This window comes from Dendrobates tinctorius, unplaced genomic scaffold (genome assembly GCF_039654945.1).
Source record: "Dendrobates tinctorius isolate UK_male_01 unplaced genomic scaffold, ASM3965494v1 ptg000035l, whole genome shotgun sequence".
In the NCBI taxonomy this organism is placed as follows: Eukaryota; Metazoa; Chordata; class Amphibia; order Anura; family Dendrobatidae; genus Dendrobates; species Dendrobates tinctorius.
In genome coordinates this window covers 72,549,868-72,569,580 of record NW_027361703.1, presented here as the reverse complement: position 1 = coordinate 72,569,580, position 19,713 = coordinate 72,549,868, and the positions used below count along the sequence as shown (strand labels likewise).

The 19,713-nt window shown below is 42.4% G+C and overlaps 1 protein-coding gene across 1 annotated transcript in view; it reads left to right on the top strand.

The window, feature by feature from the left end:
* The window catches only part of GSAP (gamma-secretase activating protein), a 178,259-nt gene that overhangs the window by 113,295 nt on the left and 45,251 nt on the right, over positions 1-19,713 (top strand). The window contains exons 16-22 of the mRNA XM_073573649.1: positions 9,202-9,422; positions 9,563-9,632; positions 10,223-10,305; positions 10,564-10,617; positions 11,413-11,541; positions 13,240-13,298; positions 16,365-16,396. Of these exons, the coding sequence (XP_073429750.1) occupies positions 9,202-9,422; positions 9,563-9,632; positions 10,223-10,305; positions 10,564-10,617; positions 11,413-11,541; positions 13,240-13,298; positions 16,365-16,396 (648 nt within the window). The remainder of the gene's footprint in view (positions 1-9,201; positions 9,423-9,562; positions 9,633-10,222; positions 10,306-10,563; positions 10,618-11,412; positions 11,542-13,239; positions 13,299-16,364; positions 16,397-19,713) is intronic.

Sequence of the window (19,713 nt, the reverse complement as noted above, 5' to 3'; positions counted from 1 at the left end):
AAATTAGACAATATCGCCCTCATATTGTGGCTTTGGTTGAGACGCACCTGACCAGGTATACGGTTCAGTGGGTGCAAAATCCATGGGTACAGTGGTTTATACATGCTTTTCACACCAGCTATTCGAGGGGAGTCTCACTGTTGATACATAGGGATGTTCGGTGGGAGACCAGGGAGGCCCGGAAAGATCCTGAGGGATGGTTTGTGTTTGTACATGCGTTAATTAACTCTCAGAAATATGTTGTTCTGTGTATTTACAACCCTCCCCCCAGCGAATATGTCAATTATCCAGAAGGCATCGAGTTTTGACCAGAATTACCCGGATACCCGGATGCTCACGTCATTTGTATGGGAGATTTTAATTTGGTTATGAATAATCATCTGGATAAGTTGAGACTAGGCGATTGAGTACAGAGTGGGCCGCCCCCCCCCCACGGGTTGCATCCCAGCTATCACAATTTATGTCGGGCAGCGGGTGGCTGGATCTATGGAGAATACGCCATCCTGAGACGAGGGAGTATACTTCCCATTCCTCCACTAAACGCTCTCTGTCTCGCATAGACTACATTTTTGGATCCAGCAGCCTGGCGACATGGGCAGATGATATTGAACATGGTAGTAGGGGGATTTCAGACCATAGTCCGGTTGTTATTAAATTTAAATAAGGCCCATCGACAAATAGGATAACATGGAAATTGAACCCTTTTTAGCTGAAGTTGATAAAATCGCCTGATAGAACGATAGATCAGTTACGTTGCTTCGTCACGTCCCACCCTGAACCCCGAAATGTTAATTTATTTTGGGACGCTCTTAAAGCTTCTCTGAGGGATTGTTTATCCTCTACGATCTCTTATATTAAACGAGTGACATCGGAGGAGGATGGCGAGATGGAGCGACGTCTGAAAGATTCGGAGGCAGCCTATATATCTCATCAAACCAATAGTAATAGGGTGGAGTGGTTGACTGCTCAAAGGTTACATATTCAATATATTGACACTAAAACTATACGTAAACTATTTTTTACCAGACAATCTTATTTTGAGATGGGGAATCAGGCTAGTAAATTTTTGGCTTATTTGGTGCGACAGCATAATACAACTAACACAATTCTACAGGTACGCAACTCGGATGGTACTCTGGTTTCTTCAACTGAGGAAATACTGAAATGTTTTTCTGATTATTATAGTTCATTGTATAACTCTAAGACTGATGTGGATGGCCCGGGGTGTCTAAATTATCTGTCAGACATAGAGTTTCCCACACTGAGTCCTTCCCAGCGGGACTTCATGGATGCTGAATTTACCCTGGAGGAGGTGGAGGATGCCATAAGGGATATGGCCTCTGGGAAGGCCCCTGGGCCGGATGGATTCCCTGTCGAACTGTATAGGAAATACCAGGAGATACTGGCGCCTCTTTTGTTGACAGTGTTTCATGGGATTTGGGAGGGGGGATGCATGCCGGAATCCTTCTATGAGGCTAATATAATAGTTCTTAAAAAGGAGGGGAAGGACCCTTTAGATTGTGGATCTTATTGGCCCATATCATTGGTAAATGTGGATTATAAGATTTTTACAAAAATTTTGGCCAAAAGGTTGAACTCAGTCATATTAGCTCTCATACACTCTGACCAAACTGGCTTTATGCCTGGTAAGATCACCTCCATCAATATTAGACGAGTCCAGTCAGTGGTCCAATATAGCTCCGGTGCCGGATAATGAATGGGCATTGGAATCGCTGGATGCGGCCAAGGCCTTTGAGTCTCTTAAGTGGCCTTTTCTCCGTGCATGTTTGCAGATTCGATGATAGATTCCAAAAATGGGTCAGTATTTTATACATGAAGCCTAAGGCCCGGGTCATCGTAAATAATTCCATATCTGAGCCTTTTTCATTACATAGGGGAACTCGTCAGGGGTGTCCCCTTTCCCCGGCCCTTTTTCTCTTGCTATTGAATCACTGGCTGTTCGTATAAGATCTTCCCCTAATATTGCTGGTATAGAGATAGCGGGTCGGACAGACACCATAGGCCTATATGCTGACGATATGGTGATATTTATGGACAAAGCGGGGGAAACCCTAACAAGAGTAATCACTATTATAAATAAATTCGGTAAATATTCTGGACTATATTTAAATTGGGAGAAATCTGCTTTTGATGCCTCTTTCCCATGCTTCAATGCCACGGCTTGAGACGCTCTCCCTGCTACCCATTGTAACCAGTTTTAAGTACCTGGGTGTCCATTTTTCTCAAGACAGTAAATTTGATTTGCAACTTAATATATATCCCCTACAGGAGATGGTTAAAGTCAAATTTGCCATCTGGGGTAAACTTCCACTGTCTGTGGCCGGACGTATTAATTTAATTAAAATTATATTACTCCCCAAGCTTAGCTACTTTATCCAACATAGTGCTATAGTGGTGCCCAGATCCTTTTTTGCTAATTTGAATTCCCAGATGACATCTTTTATATGGGGGAAAACTAGGCCCAAACTTAAACTAACCACTTTGCAGAGACCCAAAAGGGGAGGGGGGGGGAAGCGTTGCCCAATTTCTTTCTGTATTATTTTTCTGGGCAGGCCAAAGCCATAAGCACATGGATGCCCGGCGGTCACCTCCCTAATTCTGAAAACCATCTACTTCGTGCCGCACAAACTCCAGAAGACTGGAGAAGAGCAAATGTTGTTCCTATCTTCAAAAAGGGGAAGAAGGTGGACCCAGGCAACTATAGGCTGGTGAGTCTGACTTCTATACCAGGAAAGATCTTTGAACAAATTATTAAACAACATGTATGTCAGTACCTGGATAAGAATGAAGTGATTAAACAGAGTCAGCATGGGTTTGTAACTATTAAGTCATGTCAGACTAACTTAATTTCCTTCTATGACGGAATCACTGATTGGGTGGATCAAGGAAATGGTGTAGACATAGTATATCTTGACTTCAGCAAAGCATTTGACTAAGTATCTCATACAATCCTTATTGAAAAAATGACTAAGTATGGAATGGACAAGGCAACTGTTAGGTGGATTCATAACTGGCTTAGTGATCGGACTCAAAGAGTGGTCGTAAATGGCTGCACATCCAGTTGGAAGAATGTCTCAAGTGGGGTACCACAGGGCTCTGTCCTGGGCCCTGTATTGTTCAACATCTTTATCAATGATTTAGATGAAGGAATTGAGGGTAAACTGATTAAATTTGCTGATGACACAAAGCTAGGAGGGATAGCTAATACTAGAGAAGAGAGAGAGAGGATTCAAAAAGATATAAATAAACTGGAGAAGTGGGCAGCAACTAACAGAATGGTTTTTAACAGGGAAAAATGCAAAGTACTACATCTGGGCAATAAAAATGAAAAATGCATATACAGAATGGGAGGAATAGGGCTAAGCATCAGCACTTGTGAAAAAGACTTGGGTATACTAATAGATCACAGACTGAATATGAGTCAACAGTGTGATGCAGCAGCAAAAAAGGCAAATACAATTCTAGGATGTATTAACAGAAACATACAGTCTAGATCACGTGAAGTCATTATTTACCTCTACTCCTCTTTGGTCAGACCTCATCTGGAATATTTTGTCCAGTTTTGGGCACCACATTTTAAAAAAGACATCAACAAACTGGAGCAAGTTCAGAAAAGAGCTACCAGAATGGTGACCGGTCTGCAAACCCTGTCTTATGAGGAAAGGTTGCAGGATTTGGGAATGTTTAGTTTGCAAAAGAGAAGACTGAGAGGAGACTTAATAGCTGTCTACAAATATCTAAAGGGCTGTCACATTGTAGAAGGATCAACTTTATTCTCATTTGCACAAGGAAAGACTAGAAGCAATGGAATGAAACTGAATGGGAGGAGATACAGTTTAGATATTAGAAAAACTTTTTGACAGAGTGATCAATGAGTGGAACAAGCTGCCACGAGAAGTGGTGAGTTCTCCTTCAATGGAAGTCTTCAAACAGAGGCTGGACAGACATCTGACTGGGATGATTTAGCGAATCCTGCTTTGAGCAGGGGGTTGGACCAGATGGCCCAGGAGGTCCCTTCCAACTCTACGATTCTATGAACTAGTTGCCCGTTGGGATTTTTGGAAATGAGGAAAACAAATGTCTCGCAACTGTTGCCCCTGCTTCGTCTGGCACAATCAATATGGAAACAGATTAAAAGGGTGGTTAGATTTGAGGATATTGTAGCTGAAATGCCCCTATGGAATAATGGTTACCTTCCGGCGTTACTTGAACATCCATCTGCCGAGTTTTGGACTCAGTATAGTGTCTCTACGATAGGTGATCTATATGATCATGGAACTTTGATCTCTTTTGAACAATTACAAGTTAATCGCAGTGTCCCGAGGTCTCAGTTCTTTCGTTAGTTACAACTAAGGTCAGCGTTTCAATCGCACATGAGAAGTATAGGTATAGATAACGCTATTTCATCTCTACCCTCGATAGGGATCCTTAAATCACAGGGCCCCCAGGGTCTCATATCTTCTTTATATACATATATGTTGTCAGTAGGGACAGAGTCTACCATAGACTCCGTTAGGAAGAAGTGGGAAAGGCTCATCCCAGATACACGAGGAGAGGAATGGGAAGAAATTCTAGAGTCATCAATCAGAGTATCTCCATCTGTTAATAACAGGATGATACAATTATATATTATAAATCAATCTTACTTGACTCCAACTTGACTCTTTAAGATGGGCTGATACCAATCCTCGGAGTGTTTGAGATGTCATTCAATAGATGCAGACTTTATCCATATGATTTGGTGTTGTCCTATTGTTGTACAATATTGGAGGGAGGTGACATCATTATTGACATCTCTGGTATAAATTCCTGTTCACTTTGAGCCGCTGGTCTGTCTATTTGGAGTATGGGATGAGGAGACATGGGGTCAATATGTTGGGATTTTCCGAAGGGAGACACTGTTTATGGCACAAAAGGTATTGGCATTGCGGTGGATGGGGAGTTCATCTCCCTCCCCTCTCTCGGGTCCTTGATCAGTTTGGTGAACTCGATTATTCCATATGAACGCACGTTATATCAAAACAGATGGTGCCCAGGTAAATTCGAAAAGATATGGGAGAGGTGGAATTCCTCTCACCTCACTTTGTAGAGTGAAGATGTCACATAATAATCAGCTAATTGTGTGGAAGTAGGCTGCGGAATAGTTTTTGTTCTTGTAGATGTAGGTGCGGTTTAGAAGTTAGGTAGATCTCATCACTGAAATAGTAACACAAGGCCATTGTGATTTAATTGACATTATGTTTTGCTTTATTTGTATGCAACTGGTATTTACATTTTGCTTTGCATTTTAATGTCGTGTGGATGAACTCTTTATGCATCAAATGGCCAAGTTCTCCAAAAATATGACATAGTTGTCATGGGAGATTTCAACTATCCAGACATTTGTTGGGAATCTCTCTCAGGCAAAACTAACAGGTCAAGGAAATTCTTATCCTCTCTTGCTGACAACTTTATCTTCCAAAAGGTAGGGGAGAAAACAAGGGGAACTGCTACCTTGGATCTAATCCTTATAAACAGGGAGGAAATGGTTGAGGAGGTAAAAGTGGCTGGAACCCTAGGAGGTAGCGACCATGCTATTTTAGAATTTTGGATAACTAGAGGCGGAAGACCTGTGAAGACTCAGACGTCAAGGTTAGATTTCAGAAAGGCAGATTTTAAGGGATTCAGAAAGATAATTGGAGGGATCCAATTGCTGGATATCCTTAAAGACAAAAATGTCCAGGAAGGATGGGAAATCTTGAAAAATGAAATTCTCAAAGCACAGTTGTTAACAATTCCGAAAAGAGGGAAGAATAGGAAGCATTTAAGGAAACCAGGATGGGTGAACACAGAACTTAAGCACATGCTAAAAAGGAAGAAAAAAATGTTTATAAAATGGAAAGAGGGAGGCATATCTAAAGAAGAATATAATGCTGTCTGCAGAATCTGCAGGGCACAAATCAGATTATCTAAAGCTGAAAATGAATTGAGGCTTGCAAGAGATGTCAAAAGCAATAATAAAGGATTTTGGGGATATGTCAAAAGTAAAAGAAAAGTCAAAGATGCTATAGGATTTTTACAGGATGAAAATGATGAAATGGTAAGACAGGATGTTGAGAAGGCTGAACTTTTAAATTCCTATTTCGCATCTGTTTTCTCTCAGAAAGGAAATGTAACACCAACTGTTATTCACTGTCCTATTAAGGGAATAGAAGAATCCAGGATATCTATAAACAGAAAGATAGTGAGGAAACACTTAGCTAACCTAAATGAATTCAAGTCTCCAGGTCCAGATGAATTACACCCCAGAGTACTGAAGGAGATAGCAGAAGAAATTTCTGAACCACTCTCCATAATCTTTGAAAATTCTTGGAGAACAGGAGAAGTGCCAGAAGACTGGAGAAGAGCAAATGTTGTTCCTATCTTCAAAAAGGGGAAGAAGGTGGACCCAGGCAACTATAGGCCGGTGAGTCTGACTTCTATACCAGGAAAGATCTTTGAACAAATTATTAAACAACATGTAAGTCAATACCTGGATAAGAATGAAGTGATCAAACAGAGTCAGCATGGGTTTGTAACTAATAAGTCATGTCAGACTAACTTAATTTCCTTCTATGACGGTATCACTGATTGGGTGGATCAAGGAAATGCTGTAGATATAGTATATCTTGACTTCAGCAAAGCATTTGACAAAGTCTCTCATACAATCCTTATTGAAAAAATGACTAAGTATGGAATGGACAAGGCAACTGTTAGGTGGATTCATAGCTGGCTTAGTGATCGGACCCAAAGAGTGGTCGTAAATGGCTGCACATCCAGTTGGAAGAATGTCTCAAGTGGGGTACCACAGGGCTCTGTCCTGGGCCCTGTATTGTTCAACATCTTTATCAATGATTTAGATGAAGGAATTGAGGGTAAACTGATTAAATTTGCTGATGACACAAAGCTAGGAGGGATAGCTAATACTAGAGAAGAGAGAGAGAGGATTCAAAAAGATTTAAATAAACTGGAGAAGTGGGCAGTAACTAACAGAATGGTTTTTAACAGGGAGAAATGCAAAGTACTACATCTGGGCAATAAAAATGAAAAAAGCATATATAGAATGGGAGGAATAGGGCTAAGTGACAGCACATCTGAAAAAGACTTGGGTATACTAATAGATCACAGACTGAATATGAGTCAACAGTGTGATGCAGCAGCAAAAAAGGCAAATGCAGTTCTAGGATGTATTAACAGAAGCATACAGTCTAGATCACGTGAAGTCATTATTTCCCTCTACTCCTCTTTGGTCAGACCTCATCTGGAATATTGTGTCCAGTTTTGGGCACCACATTTTAAAAAAGACATCAACAAACTGGAGCAAGTTCAGAAAAGAGCGACCAGAATGGTGACCGGTCTGCAAACCCTATCTTATGAGGAAAGGTTGCAGGATTTGGGAATGTTTAGTTTGCAAAAGAGAAGACTGAGAGGAGACTTAATTGCTGTCTACAAATATCTAAAGGGCTGTCACATTGTAGAAGGATCAACTTTATTCTCATTTGCACAAGGAAAGACTAGTAGCAATGGGATGAAACTGAATGGGAGGAGACACAGATTAGATATTAGAAAAAACTTTTTGACAGTTAGAGTGATCAATGAGTGGAACAGGCTGCCACGAGAAGTGGTGAGTTCTCCTTCAATGGAAGTCTTCAAACAGAGGCTGGACAGACATCTGACTGGGATGATTTAGCGAATCCTGCTTTGAGCAGGGGGTTGGACCAGATGGCCCAGGAGGTCCCTTCCAACTCTACGATTCTATGATTCTATGATTCTATGAAACATATGTATATTTTATATTATGCTCAACATTATATACCAGTATGTATGCTGTACACTTGTTTATGGTTTAATAAACGAATTTAAAAAAAAAAATTGCATTCTTACAGTTTTGTAACCTCCCACTCTCACTGCCTGTAGCAGGGAATCCTGACAGTGTGCTCTGTGTGCTGTGAGAATTCAGAAATCTGCAGTCACATAGAAAGACTGCAGACTCATCACAGACTTGGACAAACCCTTTTAATGCTCCTAATATAAATACAAACATAGTAACCCTAAACTTGTAAGACAGCACAGCACTTATTAGCTTAGCCATGTTTAACGTAATCTTACAATTTATGGATTGTTACATGTGTACAGGATCAGAACCATTAACAGCACAAAAACCCATCACCAGAACAACCAGCAGTGCACAAATTTATCATCAGAGCCACTAGCAGTACAGAAATTCATAATCTGAACCATCATTAGTACAGAAATGCATTCGTACATCAGTACAGAAACGCAGCCTAAAACCCCTCATCAGAACAGGTATACATCACCAGGACCACAATCAGTACATGAATACATAACTAGGATCATAATCAGTACATGGTACATCAATTGTAATTTCAGGTCAGACTCATATACATTTGTATTGCATGAACCTACAACTTCCACTACATCTTTAGCAACAACACCCAGTATCTCATAAACATTGTTATCAGTTATCATCAGACTGTGAACCATACAGTACTAATGAGTGTTAGCCAGTATCACCAAAAAAAATTACATGCAGGTACCTTATAGATGATGTTGTGTCTGATTGGAGTCATTCTCTTTCTTTTCTTCTTCTCTGGTCTTGTGCTGCACATCCCCACATGGTACCCTTAAAAATAGCAGCATCATTATAGTGCTAAGGTATGCCAAAATATCTGCCCTATGCTGGGCCCTTGAATAAATAAATGTTCATCGCTATATTCCCTGCACAAAATATGACCCACATAATGTCCCTCTTATGGTACATGCCCTTCATACTGCCACTTCCTTTCCATACTGGGTTCCCCGTTTTGTGTCCACACCCACCCCCTCCCCGCTTCCCAAACTGTGTCCTCAAATCTCCCCTACCCCACCCGTTGCAATAAATTTTCGGTGTCTTACTGGGGGGTTACTGGCAATAGCAATAACTTTCCCCTTTTCACATGTAAAGCGCCATGGAATAAATGGTGCTATATAAATGCATAATAATAGTAATAATACAGCTCGTCATTTTATTCATATATTACCAAGAGGAATAATCAGAGGATGACACTATACAAAAACAAGATGTGAGCAGAAATTATTAAAAACTGCTTTGCTATAAAGTTAGTATTTTGGGAACTAATAAACTGTAATTGTCTTCTCTAGCTGCAGATGCCCGAATTAGTGGTATGTGCTGCGATTGTCCCTTGCAGACAGTTCTGAAAACTAATGTGCTAGAATGCTGTACAGGAATTCTGTTCTCAGTGTCTATAAACCAAGCACAACTTCTGAAGTTCCTGGCAGAAAGCAAACGGGACTGTGAGCGCTTGGCAGGGATCCACTGCTTTCTGTTACACCTGAACACTCGGCCACAAGAGGAGACTCAGGTAATAATAATACCGGAGGGGATCAGTTACCTAAATGTGGAAAATTCACAATATATTCATGACCATTCTATGGATAGATGACTTGTTTTGAAACTTTTCTTTTCTGTAGCACTATACATGTGATCTTTTCTGTGTTCCAGCTTATTGAATGGATCTGTGACAACCTGTCAACGTGTTCCTCATTTGACCCAATACAGGAATTTATCATTGGTATGTATTTAATTTTGGGGTATTTATTTTGTTGGCTACTTATTCCCCTGTCATTTTACAAACCGCAAAAAAAAGGTTGACTTGGACTTGAAAGGAGTCTGTCAAAAGGTTTCTGCTACCCCATCTGGGAACAGCTTGATTTAGGTACAGAAACCCTGATTCCAGTGATGTGTAATGTACTGGGCTGTTTGCTGCAGTTTTGATGAAATCATTGTTTTATCTTCTGAAGCTCTACCAAGTCTCTGCTGAGATTCCACATAACTTTTCACTTTCTGTGTCCACTGTGTATAGGCAGAAAGCTGCCAATCAGTGTGTGTGTGGGGGGTGTTATACAGAGACTATGAATATGAAAGACTACATAACAGTATGTTTACCATACCACTATTGATTATCTCCTGCTGATTAAAACTGATTTTATCAAAACTACAGCAATCAGCCCAGTAAGTGATTCATCTCTGGAATCAGGATCTCTGTCTTTACCTTATGCTGCGCTCAGATTAGGAGGCAAAAACTCAGGGAGATATTACCAAAATGAACATATGCACATTATATATTAGAAGGCTCTAAATGTAATTCATTCTGCACTTTAGCTTCCTTACACAGGCACATGAGCTTGGAAGCGATGTCCCTTGATAAACTGTTGCCTTACACTTCAGTTCCTTTTTGGAGTCAGGTAAGATTATCAATAAAACTAATTAATCACAGTTAAAATCAATTACCTTAGACATAAGTCGTAGTGCAGAACATTTACTGCATTGCCTATCCGCAGCTATTATTGTGCTTGCAAACAGTAAAAACCTTTGTATGTACTTTGTTTTTCTTATTACTCAATAATCTGTTTGATTAATGGCTGTTTGAACTGTAACGTTCCTTTTTCACCATATGTCTGTGTTTTTGCGTGCACTACTAACAATTTTGTGTTAATTTTAAGGATATGGACTGTGTGTCTTGTACAAACGACATAACGGATATGCCAATTCTGAAGGTAAGGCCAGTGTCTTCTTGGTCCGTTTTTGTTACTTAACATATTACACGTAGCATGATTCTGATGTTGGCCAGGAAGATGTGTGGGCCATCCCATGGTCTTCATTTTTTGATGGCCCATTTTGTAGCATGAGCTACTTTTTCACTTTTAACTATACATGTAGGTTTTGGTTCAGTTTCTGTTAGGCCAAACCAAGACTGGAGCATGAATAAATAAAAAAACTTAAAATAAGGGCTTATATTATATAAGAAACAAAGTCCGCATTCATAAATTGTCACAATTCTGCTTATTTTTCTTACCCCCAGACTTGAATCTTCACGCCTCACTTCTACTCTCCAACACAATCACAATAGGTGATGGAACTATACAATGACCTTTGTCCCCATCAAGGACCGTACCCCAAAACTCTCCTATAGAAGGCAGAATGAGCTCCATGCTTTTGCTTGCTATTGTCCATGTGCCTGCCATAAAGTATATCTATAATTGCTGCCAACAAAGTATAGCAAAAAGATGTCTGCCCCAAAAATCGTGTGAAAAAATAAATAAAATAAAAATGGAAAATAAATATAGATTGGAAAGAAAGCTCATTTATCATAATTTGATTTTCAGTTTTAGAAATTGTATACCTGATAAATGATTAAATTTTCTGACAATAATCAGCTGAGAACATAAATGTAATTATGGAAAATATAAAGAAAGATTACTACATACAGAAATAATTTTGTCCTCAACTGCACTAGATTTTTGAGTTCATCTTTGCAGCCTTGTGTTTTTGTCTTTTTTTCTTCTCTACAGATTGGAACATTTAAAGGTTTTTGGGAAAAATTTCATTCTGAACTGGAATACATGAAACAGGCCCAGCAACGTTTTCTGTACAGTAACCACACGCAGAGGAGGGATTGGTGCAGACTGATCTCTGAAGTGGTAAGCTGTGCCCTCCATTTATATGGATTGGAATTAATCACCTTGATGGTACACTTAATGATGCACCTGACCTGTCACACACAGTGGCATCACATTGTGTACTTTTTTTTAATATTTTTCCTTTTTCACTGTGGCACTGGGGTTCTCATTTCCACAATCTAGGGCACGAAAGGAGACATTCCAATGAGAACAGGTGTCATGTCTAGGATTCTAACCTCTGCAGATAGGCAGGTATATGGAGTAAGGAGTAATCATGTACTTGGAAAGCAATAAAAAATGTAAAATCAATGAATAAAATAAAAGATTAGAAAAGATGTTTTACTAGCTATTTTTTTAATTAAGTATTCTTGCGTTCCATAAGGCTAAAACATTCAATAAAATACCGTAGTCTAAATTCTGATTAGAGATCTTGTGTAGCGCTTATGCATGGCTAACCTTTCCTCTCCATGCATGGATGCGAACATACTCACAGCCCCGGCCACACGGCTTGGTTCCCATCAGACGATCTGCCTCTGTCCATTCACTGTGTTCTCGGCGACACGCACTGTTCTTAAAGGAGCAATGCAAGCACTTGCTAAGATCCCCCCAGCCAATTGCTGGGAGGGATCCTGTATAAAAGGCAGTGAATTGTTAGATCCCCTGGTCCTTGTTTGGCCAGTGCCTGAAACCTAAATCCCTGGTCCTTGTGCTGCTAGGTCCTGAACCTGAACCCCAGGTCCTCATGTGGCCGGGACCTGAACCTCAGCCCCCTTGGTCCTTGTGCGGCCAGGCCCTGAACCTGAACCTTTGGTCCTTGTGCAGCTGGGTCCTGAACTTGAACCCCCATTCCTTGTACGGCCGGGTCCTGAACCCCCTGGTGCAGCCAGGTTCTGAATCTGAACCCCTGGTTCTTTTGCGGCCAGGTCCTGAACCCGAACCCCCGGTCCTTGTGTGGCCAGTGCCTGAACATGCTCCCCTGGTCCGTATGTGGCCAACCCCTGAACCTGCTCTCCTGGTCTGTGTGTGGCTAGTGCTAGACCCAAACCCCTGGATCTTGTTCACCCAGTCCCTGTAGTCCATATCAGTATCTGTCCTCGCCTATGAGTAGTCTGAACAGAGCCTAAGTCCGAGTCTGTGTTGGTGAACCTGACCCTGGGGTCAGCAACCGCAGTATCAGGCACTGCCTAGGCAAGCCCGGCTCTGTGACATGGTGGGTCCATGAATCACGTGTTAGCTGCGGGCGTGACGTCTTGCATTCAATCTTCATACTTCAAGAAAATAGTTTATTACTTACAGTATTGATTTTTTAAATTTTACATTTGGTTCTCAAAGAAGGAGCAAATGCAACTCTCTGCATTTCCCATACAGTTTCCTCTCCAGCTCAATTTCATGAAATCCATGTGTATTGTACTGTATAAGTTTACGTTTCTGTACAGAGCCTCCATTGCAGATTCCAGCATAGTTGAAAGAGTAGCGCAGCATGTAGTGCTGTTATTCCATCAGAATGACACCCACCATGATAGAACCCAAAGTCAATGGCCTATTGGTGTCTTATCATGTGATGGATCCAGCACTCAATTTTATTTGCCTTTATGACAAAACAGAAAATTGGAACTGACAACACAAGAACTCAGCTTGTGTTTATTCCGTTTTAACCATACAATTAATTTGTAAGAGCGATCATAACTTATAATATTTTTTTCATTTTTAAATTACCAGGATACAATCGAGAAGAGAAACGATATTTATCGACGGAATATACTTGAGAATGCTAAGAAGTACGTACAAGTGTATATCATAATGTTATGAACCTGAGCTATAACTGATTTTTTATTCAATTTTGGAAAACCTAATTACTGGGCCGTGGGTCACTAATTTGAACTTAGTATCTGGATAATTAGATTTTTTTTTAACTATAACTGATTCAGTAGAATTTAAATTGTATAGCAACAGGTCAGTTCTTAAATTATTCTAGATTTTTAGCATAATGGTGTAGGATTATGAAGTATTAGTGGTTTACATTGCTGTTCTGGGATCCATCTGCATGGAGTTTATATGTTCCCCCTGGTACGGGTCTCCTCTGGCTACCTTTTATTGCCTCCCTCACTCCAAAAATCTATCTAGGTGTGGCTGTTGAAATTGGCCATAAAGTGAAAATCCGATTATAATCCTCATTAGGTACAGATAGTGATGTGATTTGCTTACGGTTAAAGAAAAAGCAATTATATGGAAAGCAATGGACAGTAATATGTGTGTGTATAAAACAGAACAACAAAACGATGTAGCTTCATGATGATGAAATCAGCCATGTCAAAGCCCAATTATAAGATAAAATATCAATTAAGAATATGGTGAGGAAACTTGTACTGGAAACGCTAAGGAACTGATAGACTTAATGATTTTACCTACACAACACTATTCCAAACAATTATGAAAAGCAACAAAAGCGACCCTTTAGTCTGATCTAAAAATTCATATGAATGTACTGTAATGCTAAGTAAATTTACATGGTGACCTCCTTTTCATTCATTGTGCTGCCAATTCTTGCAATCCCCTTCTCTCCTCCATCCTGGCAGTGGCGCTATTCAGACTAACAATGCGCATATTCCATTGGTCGTCTTTGACACCTTCTGCTCTCTGGTTAGCTTGTGCTCCTCAAGTGAGCCGGGCTGGCCAATCAGAGAACAGGAGGAGTGCATTAGCAGTCTGAGTAGCACTGATGGTATACTGGAGATAAGAGTGTGAGAACTGGCGGCACAAAGAATGAAAAGGAGGGCACCTGCTACATTAAATTAGTATTCCCCTCATAATAAAGATTTTTACAGCAGATTGGAGGGTCTGTAAGAATTTTTTTTTTGTAGCAATATGGCTGCGTGAAAGTTTTTTATTTATAATATTACCATTTAGGATGCATATAATGTGCTGTATAAATGTTATACATTTTTCTGGTGACAGCGGGGGGAGCTGATGTGGTGGTTGTTTTCACAGCTTTCATCGTGCAGTATAAATGACACTTTAACTTTAATTCTGCAGATCAGTTTGATTAGAGGGAGACCAAATATTAAATTTATGGGTTTGTTGTGTGGGTTTTTTTTTTTTACTACTTTTCCACAATATAAACGCTTTTTATACGGCAGTCCAGTGTGCTTTTCCAAAGATACACAGTTGGTTTATTTATCTGTCAAACACGAAGGACATATGAGGACTTATGGGATTTTTTCATGACAAGTACCGTATTTTCCGGCGTATAAGACGACTTTTTATCCCCTGAAAATTTTCTCAAAAGTCGGAGGTCATCTTATATGCCAGGTGTCGTCTTTAGTGAAGCAAGCTGCAGGCGTCCGGGACACCCGTGGTATGGAAAAAAGAGAGAGCGGCTTGCTCCGCTTCACTGCAGTCCTCAGGAGTAGAGATGGGCGAACCCGAGCAGTAAAGTTCTGTACTGTTTCGGGTTCAGCTACCCGAACACCGGGTGTTTGTCGCGCTGTCATCCACATGAATGACAGCACGGCAAACACCGCTTCTGATCGGCGGTGAAATCCACCCCACCGGTCAGAGGGCCACGGTTCCCACGCTGTAAAAAGACAGCGTGAGCTCGCAGCTTTGATCGGAGGTATAAACTTTACCTCCGGTCACTGGTGTCAGCTGATGGGACAACCACTCCCATCATCCGACACCTACAGCCGCTAATAATATTGATAATAGTTTTTTAATCATTTAAATAAATAATTTAATAAAACAGTGAGGGATCCCCCTTCATTTTTGACAACCAGCCTTAAGCAGACAGCTGGGGGCTGATATTCTCAGGCTGGTAATGGGCCATGGATATTGGCCCCCCTAGCCTAAAAATAGCAGCCCGCAGCTGTCCAGAAAAGGCACATCTATTAGATGCGCCAATTGTGGCGCTTTGCCCGGCTCTTTCCACTTGCCCTGTAGCGGTGGCACGTGGGGTGATAGTTGTGGGGGTTGATGTCAGCTCATTCACCAGTGGTTTTCAGCCTGGACAGACTCATCTTGGCACCATCCAGGTTGAAAACTGTTTCTCCCCCAGACATGGATTACGGCATGGGACAGAACGACGGACAGGTATGGTATATTGTTGTTTTTTTTTAATTTACTTTTATTACAGGAGATTGAGGTCTTCGCTGGAATTGGGTATCAAACACTGGAAGAGGGGTAGTCTTATACGGCGAGTATATCACAAACTCTATATTTTAACTGGAAAAGTTGGGGGTCGTGTTACACGCCAGAAAATACAGTACTTTTCATGGGTACAATTGTTAGCGATGTAGAATCTTTTACACTTCTTAATCCACTTTTGGAAAACCAGGATGAAGAAACAAATCTTACTTTTGGCTCTAAATTTTTCCAATGTACGTATTGTGTGGCCTTTTACTTCTTAAGTACTGAGAATATTAATAGTTGTACATCTACTGTAATCATCCCTGCATGTATTCTGGACATTTGTTGAGTCAGTGACTGAAATGTCATCTGGTTAATGCACATTTTTGTATATTTAGAGATGGATATTAATGGCGTGTATGAACTCATCCCATCTAGTACTTTCAGTTTAGGAGATGCTGGAAATGTAGAATATTAATGGTAGAAAAAGCTTACAATATATATATTTTTTTCAATAAATATAACAGTAAGGGGGGTATAATGAATCCTTTTTTTCCTATTTCAGGTTTTATTTGTGGATGTTCAAAATATGTAAATGGTCCTAGCATTGAAGTGGTTAATTGGATCATTTATATTTGTGGCCTCACATGTCATAGATAGCCCTTGTACATTGCTTATTACATTGCTTTTTATTAAAATAATTGCTGGTTTCATCCTTTCAGAGTACTTCGAAATAGGGACTCAAGGACATACGGTAAGTAATGTGATCGGTCTTTGTTAGATACCGTACATTTCTGACGTTTATTATGGCAAAATAGAATATCTTCCTGTACTGGATCTAATGTGCAATAGACCTAAGCAATGACCAAAAAACTATTTTGAATGTATTTGTATTTATAATGTAAATTTGCTTTGTTAGCCTTCCCAAAAATGCTGTTTATGGATTGCAATTTGTTTGGATTCATGCTTACACAGTTGCAATCAAAATGTACAAACTTTGTCCTGTTTGCAATGAAACAAGAACAATTTTACAAAATGTGACAATGGGTTTCTCCAGATTCAGCACAAAACAGTTAATTACGTCAGTTTCCGAAAAAAAAGCAGCCATACTTACTAATGCCTTCTTACAATAATGATATACTGCGGTGGCTCAGTGATTCTTTGGGGCAACTTTGCTTCCCCTGGCACTGTAAACTTGCAGCATGTGGAGAGCAAGATGGATTCAATCAAATATTAGGAATCCTAAGAGAAAATGTTCTGTTTCTGATTTTCTAAATGAAAGCTGAAGCTTGGAAGACATTGGACCTTCCAAAAAGATAGTAATCCCAAACATACCTCAGTCCACCAAGATTTGGTTTCAGAAGTCTTGAAAGATTCACCTTCACCCAATTGAGTGGCCATCAGAATCACCTAAATTGAACCCATATAAAGATTTTTGGGGATTTCTGAAGAAGGCAATTGTAGCCCATAAACCCATAAATTTTAGTGAACTAGAGGTCATTACCCATGAGGAATGGACTAAGATTCCTCCTGAACTCTGTCAGACCCTGATGTCTGTTAAAGGGAATCTGTCACCCCATTTTTGGCCTAAAAGATGCGGCCACCGCCATCAGGGGCTTATCTACAGTATTCTGTAATGCTGTAGATAAGCCACCGATGTAACCTGAAAGATAAGAAAAACGAGTTAGATTATACTCACCGGGGGGCGCAGTCCGGTGTGGTGGGTGTCGCGGTCCTGTCTGGCGCCTCCCATCTTCTAGCGATGACGTCCTCCTCCTTTCTTCTGCCGCGGCTCCTGCGCAGGTGTACTATATCTGCCCTACTGAGGGCAGAGTAAAGTACTACAGTGCGCAGGCACCGGGAAAGGTCAGAGAGGTCCGGCGCTTGCTCACTGCAGTAGTTTACTCTGCCCTCAACAGGGCAGATAAAGTACGATTTTTTTTTATTCGGACTCCCATGACAGCACCACGAGAGAGGGGATCCGCCCTTCGGGAACAGGAAACCTACAGATACAAAAGGGCGGCACCTCTCCCACGCATCAGTTGGGTTCCTGTTCCTGAGGGGACGGGATCCTGCAGATGACCGGATCCCAGGCCGGCCGGCCGGTTCAGGTAGCGGGGGGTCTCCTACCCCGGCCTGGTGCGGAGCTCCTGGAAGATGCCATGGTGGCCCAGGATGGGTGGCACGGCAGTGGCGTAGACAGCAGGGAGCGGCGTCCGGAGGAGGTCCGTCTCCATAAGCAGACCGCGCCGGTGAGTATGCCCCCCGGGGACTCCCAGCTCCAGCGGTGCGATCGCGGTGGCGGGGGGGGGCGGCGCGGCTGCAGGGCGTTGGGGCCAGGGAGCGCTCCATAGTGCAGGGCCCGGGCGTTCCGCGTGACTTCTGGTTACGCCGGGAGTCGCGGTGACGTCAGGGGGCGGAGCCTCGGGGCGCTTCCGGGTCGGCGGCGCACTGCGCAGGCGCCGGAACCCAAGATGGCGGCGCCCATCGGGAGGACGCCGGTAGGCGCTGGTTCCCCTGCCAGAAGCGGCGCCAGCTGGGGGGGGGAGCCCTAGTAGAAGGGGGGGCGCGGCAGGAGATAGCTGCTGTCCGGAGGAGGGGTATATAGGCAGGACCCTAGATGGGTGCCTTGCCTTGGCCACATTATTGCAAGCAGTAATGGAGAGCGATCAGGAGCAGCAGCAAAAGCAGCAGCAAAAGCAGCAGCTACGGCAACAGCGACAATCTTCACTGCCGCCCCTGGATGACCTTAGGCAGGTCAAACAGAAGAAGAAAGAGGCCCGTGACAGTAAGGAGCGTCCGGGACGAAGTGACCAGTCCAGTCATAAGAGCTCCGCTAGGCGGACAGGAGCATTCTCCGGTACTTGATTGTGGCACTGGTAAGTGATCTTCGTGAATGTTCACTCAGTGACAGGGCCTCCTTCTGTGTTTTATTCTAGGGGAAGAAAGCTATGAGTAAAACCAGACACAGGGAATGCGCACTCTGTGCATGCCCGTTACCAGATTCATGCCCCAAAAAGTTATGTCCCCCTGTATCCAGCAGACAGTGGCGGAGGAGTCGCCTGCAGTAGCGGCGTGTTTAAGGGATATAGTAAGGGCAGAGATGAAGGAAACCCTAAAATCCCTGTCCCAACCAGAGAGTGTGAGAGGTGAGGACCCGGTGGAGTCGGATTCCTCAACAGAGTGGAGGAGAAGTAAGGGCTCCCACATTTCATCTCCCTCATCCTCCTCAGAAGAGGAGGACTCTGGTCGGTTTTGCCTGCCGCTCGACCGTGTAGACAAATTGGTAAAAGCGGTCAGTGGAACAATGGAGGTGGAGGAACCGAAGCCTCAATTATCCATGCAGGATGTGATGTTCTGGGGGCTGGAGGAGAGGAAGCGTAGGGTCTTCCCACTAAACGAAAAGATCCAGGATCTCATCCGCAGAGAGTGGAAAAAGCCAGATAAAAAAGGGTCGCTACCACCAGCCCTCAAGCGGAGATATCCTGTTGACGATACAGCAATGAATACTTGGGACAAGGCCCCCAAGTTAGATGCAGCTATAGCGAAAGCATCGAAAAAATCCTCGCTACCCTTTGAGGACATGGGGTCCCTCAAAGATCCTCTTGACAGGAAGGCAGACACCTTTCTTAAAAATACCTGGGAAATGGCAGCCGGTTCCTTAAGACCAGCAGTAGCATCGACTTCCACGGCCAGGTCCATGATGGTCTGGTTGGACCAGTTAGAGTCACAGTTAAAACAAGGAACATCTAGACAGGCAATCCTTGGGGCCCTTCCAATAATCCAGGATGGCGCAGCCTTCCTAGCGGATGCCTCAGCTGATGCAGTCAGAATGGCCGCCAGGGCAGCAGGACTCTCTAATGCGGCTCGGAGAGCCCTGTGGCTGAAGTGCTGGCCGGGAGATATTCAGTCCAGGGCGAAACTCTGCACTATCCCGTGTGAGGGGGAATATTTATTCGGAGCAGTCCTGGACGAGCTACTGGAGAAGGCCGGGGATGATAAAAAGAAATTCCCAAATCTTTGGTCCGCATCTTACCGACGTCCGTTTAATAGAAGGAGATTCGGTCAAGG